General features: G+C 50.0%; 1 protein-coding gene across 1 annotated transcript in view; it reads left to right on the forward strand.

Annotated features, from left to right (window-relative positions):
* Window positions 1–2,106: 2,106 nt before the first annotated feature.
* The window catches only part of LOC123508317, a 60,906-nt gene continuing 57,693 nt past the window's right edge, over window positions 2,107–5,319 (forward strand). The window contains exon 1 of the mRNA XM_045261927.1: window positions 2,107–2,271. Within this exon, the coding sequence (XP_045117862.1) occupies window positions 2,107–2,271 (165 nt within the window). The remainder of the gene's footprint in view (window positions 2,272–5,319) is intronic.

Genomic DNA, 5,319 nt, shown 5'->3' on the forward strand with positions numbered 1-5,319 from the left:
GTCAATAGAGTTACAAATTTTGTTATAGGCCCAGTCGAACACAAAATCTTCACAGATAAGGCTGGGTATAGGGGTGATGGCGACTGGTCTTAGATCATTCAGTGACTGTGGATTGGAAATTTTGGGGAGGGGTGACGTAAGATGTCTTCCAGTCATCGGGGCAGGAATGTTGAGAAAGGGAGGCGTTGATGATAGAGCAAAGGGTGTGGCAAGTTCTGGGGCAAATTCTCTGTAAATTTTGATGGGGAGGTCAGTGGGAGTGGTGGATCTGTTTAGTTTAAATTTAAGAAGCTTCCTGTAAACATCAACCTCCTGGACAGGGGTGGAGGGAGGAGGCAGGGAGGTAGGCTGGGAGAGTAGTAGAGTGAAGGGGAGGGAGTGTCTGACAGATCGCAGCGAAGTGACCGTTAATCTCTTCGGCCGCGTTGTCAGGTGAAAGGTGTGAAACACAGGGAAGAGAAGAGGCTTGTTTTGTAAACCACACAAAGACTTAATCTTGTCGTACCACTGTCTGTTGTTAGTAAGCTTGAGATGGTGAATTTTGTCTGGGTAGTAGCTTGCCTTGGCTTTTTAATTTCCTGATAACTCTGTTCCTTAATCTCCTGTACTGGTCAGGGCTAGAGTGGAAAGCCCTGTCACGCTGACGAAGGAGTCGTTTGATGCAGGGCGTCATCCAAGGGGCATCAGATGGGTCCACTGTGATGTTCTTGGTGGGAAGTAGTGGTGGAAGGCTTCCGTTGTGGTGGTGAAGTAGTTCCGCCATTTTGTGTGGACGTCTTCCTCATCCAGTACCTCGGTCCACGGGTGATGTGTCAGCCACTGCCCAAATTCCCTCATGGCGGAGTCAGGCATGGGCCTGTGGGATCTGGTGACAGTTGACCTGGGAACCGAGGTGGTGGGGTGGGTGTCCACAGGATGGAGAGGTGGGTGCTGCGTCCCATGGGGGGGAGTGGCTTGGGAGGCGAGTACTGCTGGCTCAGGTCTGTCATGATAAGGTCGAGGGTGGACTGGTGGTGGGTGGGGAAGTCCACGACCTGGGTGAGGTGTAGCTGGTGCAGGATTTCACTGATATCCAAGCGGTTGAAGTCACCACAGATTACCAGCTTGGCTGCAGGAAATCTCACCCGTAGAGCATCAGCAGTCTCGATGATGTGATCAGTGAGCAACCGTGCAGTGGCGGCCCGTGGAGGGTGGTAGACAACACACACAATGATGGAGGCTGTGTTGCGGGGTGGCAGGGGGTAACCCTCACCCACAGGGCCTCCAATCCGGCGGGGACGTCGACGTGTAGGTGTGAGGGCTGAGGTCAGAGCGGCAAAACAGGGCCACTCCTCCCCTGCGTTGATTCCTGAGGTGGTGGAACAGCTGGTAATCTTGAATCATACACACCTCAGGAGTTATCTGCCACGCCTCCGTGATCGCCACAATGTCTGCACAGTTAGATCTCACTGACACTATCAACTCGTCCATCTTGTTCGCCAGTGATGTCACGTTGGAAAGGAGGAGAGAGGGAAGACTATACCACACGCGCGGAACTTCGAAGTGTTTGTATTCCCTCTCCTCAACCTTCCGCCCTTCCTCACGGTAGATGTGATCACTTTGATGGGACGCACCACACTCCTTCCTCCCTTCGATCCACGATTCCGAAATAACTAAGTTTTTCAGGCGTTGAATGACCTCTGATGGAGGGTACCCAGCCTCACGTCTACGGCGCATAAGGGCACCGCGTCCGTAGCTTAGCACTGCAGCACTCATTTCACTGTTTGTCCAGACGTGCACTCACTTATAATATCCAAAATTGTTTATATTATAACACCAGGGCGAGCACAAATTAACCTATTAATAACTTATACAAAGGGGGGGGGAGGCCAACAGGCTGGTCGTGGCTGCCTGAGACCGCCAAGGTCACACATCCGACCCCAGTGAGGTCAAGTGTGTGTGTGTGTGTGTGTGTGTGTGTGTGTGTGTGTGTGTGTGTGTGTGTGACTGTTTTTTTTTCTTTAGTGTGTGTGTGTGTGTGTGTGTGTGTGTGTGTGTGTGTGTGTGTGTGTGTGTGTGTGTGTGTGTGTGTGTGTGTAATTCACCTCGGTCCTGTTGAGCCACGCGATGGTGAGCAGGGTGAGTGTGTTCTCAGTGGTTCGCGATGAGTCTTTGCTGTCTGATCACGCCCCTGTGAGCGTAAAAATCTCACTGCCTAACGTCGACACAGAGAGCCTGCTCGTTCGCGCTCAACTTCTGGGGGAGCGTATGATTTGTGTCCCAAGATATAAAGTTTGTGTTGTTACGGCCCGCCCGTAACATACATTACTACCATCACCTCCTCCGCTTCTTACCTCGTTCGCCACCTCTCCGCCTCCCCTTCCACGTCACCGTCTCGTGAACCTTCCACGCCAGCGTTTCATGAACCCTCCACGTCACCGTTTCATGAAGCCCCGCTACTGTCCCAAAGTTGGATTCACGCGGCCCCTTTCGACTCAACCGGAAGTGTTGAGCCAGCTCTTAGCTTTCTGGAATGCAAGTTGAGGTCCAGCCCTCAACCAGTGAACACAACGCCTCTTAGGTCTACCGTGGGATCAACCATCACCCAACACTTCACCACTGCGACACCGCATAAGTATCACTTCCCCTCGTCCGTGTTTTCCACATTGCCTCCATATAGGATTAGGATTATTGTTAGGTATTAAGTTGGCATTTATTGTTGTATTTATTACTGGGTTATATGTATATGTGTATGTCATTTTCCTGTGTTTCATGTTATATATCTGTGTTTCATGTTTCTTGTTATATATGTGTCAATTTCATTATGGGTTATTAAAATAGCTTTTTAAAGTGACCCCCTTTTGCATTTCCTCACCAGTTGAACCTGCAGTGTTTTTTTTTATTGTTATTGTTCACCGGCTCCCCGATGCCAATCTTACCAGTTTAACCGGTGAACGTAACAATTGGCGACCGTGACAGGACCATTATAACCCATGTTCAGTGTTTCATTTTTCCAGTGACCTTTTTTTCTGTGATTGCTTGTGTTTCTGTGGTGTTGTGACTTTGATGTGTTTTTTTTCTGTGACTTACTCTTCGTGTGGTTTAAATTTACCTTTGTGCGATCAAGTGGCTCCTTTTGGGTTAAACGTGCTTAGTGACTTTCATTGGTATCGCATAGCAGAGGTAGAGCAGGAAACCAGTTAGAAAGGCGTGTTCACCGATAGCACTTATCTCTATTTTTTGCACATAGGCAGGTGTGTAATAAGTGTTATCCAAGTGTTGGGATCATCATATGTTCATGCGAACCCTCAATCCCCTCACTTCGCGGATCATTTTTCTCGCTAGTTAGAATCGGCCATTTTAACTAGTCTCTCAGACTAATCCGCCTCCTTATCAATAACAAGTCTCAGTAAAATTCGCTTCTCACTCTCAAGTCTCGTAACTAGAGTAATCCGGATCCCTCTTAGTAACTCTCTAGTTTACCCCTCATTAGTGATTGTACTCATAAGTGTTTGCTTAAGTATAATCTAGGTAATTTCCAAGGTAGCCTTTATTATCACTCTGCCAAGTTCCTCACTTAAGTAATTCGCTTATCATTTTTTTTTTTTTGTGGTTTAACATCTATTTAATATGGCTTCCGCTCAGTTTAACGTTGAAGATTTTTGTGCCGACCCTTCTCTGGAAAAACTTAAAGGTGCTAATATCAAAAAGGACCAACGGAAGACCATCGCTAAACATTTTGATGTTCCCATCACGTCTCAGATGACTAAAGAGGACATTAAGAATGTAGTTGTTGAACATCTAGTGCAAGAAGGTCAGTTGCTAGGAAATGCCATAGAAGAGTTAACTCCCATGTCAGCCTCTATGAGGACTATAATACACAGTCCCCGGGAAGAACAGGATAAGAGTAGGATAAGTCAATGGGAAATTGAGAAGCTTAAATTAGAATACCGGATGCATGAAAAACACCAGGAAAGCTCTCATGAGGTTCTTGGGGATGGCTGGTTTCTACAGAAGATTCTGTAGGAACTTCTCCACCCTGGCCGCCCCCCTGACGGACCTTATCAGCACTTCCGTCCCCTTCCACTGGACCTCGACCTGTGACCAAGCCTTCCAACACCTCAAGGAACCAGTGGTCTGGACGCCGGATCACTCCCGCCCCTTCCATCTACAAGTGGACGCGAGTGGAGTTGGAGTGGGTGCTGTCCTACTACAAACGGACCCTACAAGCGGCATCCTTCATCCCATCGCCTATCACTCTGCCAATCTTACCAGTTTAACCGGTGAACGTAACAATTGGCGACCGTGACAGGACAGGGCGACATATCTGACCCGTCTTTGGAGGCTGATGGGTCGGTTCCAGGAAGCCGGGCTTACAATCAACCTGGCCAAGTCCACCTTCGGGAAGTCTACAGTGGTCTACCTGGGACATGTGGTGGGGAACGGCAAGGTTCACCCCAAGAGAGCTAACGTGAAGGCCATCCTTGGCTTCCCTGTCCCTACCACCAGGAAAGCTCTCATGAGGTTCTTGGGGATGGCTGGTTTCTACAGAAGATTCTGTAGGAACTTCTCCACCCTGGCCGCCCCCCTGACGGACCTTATCAGCACTTCCGTCTCCTTCCACTGGACCCCGACCTGTGACCAAGCCTTCCAACACCTCAAGGCGTTTCTCTCCTCGGAACCAGTGGTCTGGACGCCGGATCACTCCCGCCCCTTCCATCTACAAGTGGACGCGAGTGGAGTTGGAGTGGGTGCTGTCCTACTACAAATGGACCCTACAAGCGGCATCCTCCATCCCATCGCCTATCACTTTGCCAATCTTACCAGTTTAACCGGTGAACGTAACAATTGGCGACCGTGACAGGACAGGGCGACACATCTGACCCGTCTTTGGAGGCTGATGGGTCGGTTCCAGGAAGCCGGGCTTACAATCAACCTGGCCAAGTCCACCTTCGGGAAGTCTACGGTGGTCTACCTGGGACATGTGGTGGGGAACGGCAAGGTTCGCCCCAAGAGAGCTAACGTGGAGGCCATCCTTGGCTTCCCTGTCCCTACCACCAGGAAAGCTCTCATTAGGTTCTTGGGGATGGCTGGTTTCTACAGAAGATTCTGTAAGAACTTCTCCACCCTGGCCGCCCCCCTGACGGACCTTATCAGCACTTCCGTCCCCTTCCACTGGACCCCGACCTGTGACCAAGCCTTCCAACACCTCAAGGCGTTTCTCTCCTCGGAACCAGTGGTCTGGACGCCGGATCACTCCCGCCTCTTCCATCTACAAGTGGACGCGAGTGGAGTTGGAGTGGGTGCTGTCCTACTACAAACGGACCCTACAAGCGGCAT

The sequence above is a fragment of the Portunus trituberculatus genome, chromosome 3, assembly GCF_017591435.1.
Source record: "Portunus trituberculatus isolate SZX2019 chromosome 3, ASM1759143v1, whole genome shotgun sequence".
In the NCBI taxonomy this organism is placed as follows: domain Eukaryota; kingdom Metazoa; phylum Arthropoda; class Malacostraca; order Decapoda; family Portunidae; genus Portunus; species Portunus trituberculatus.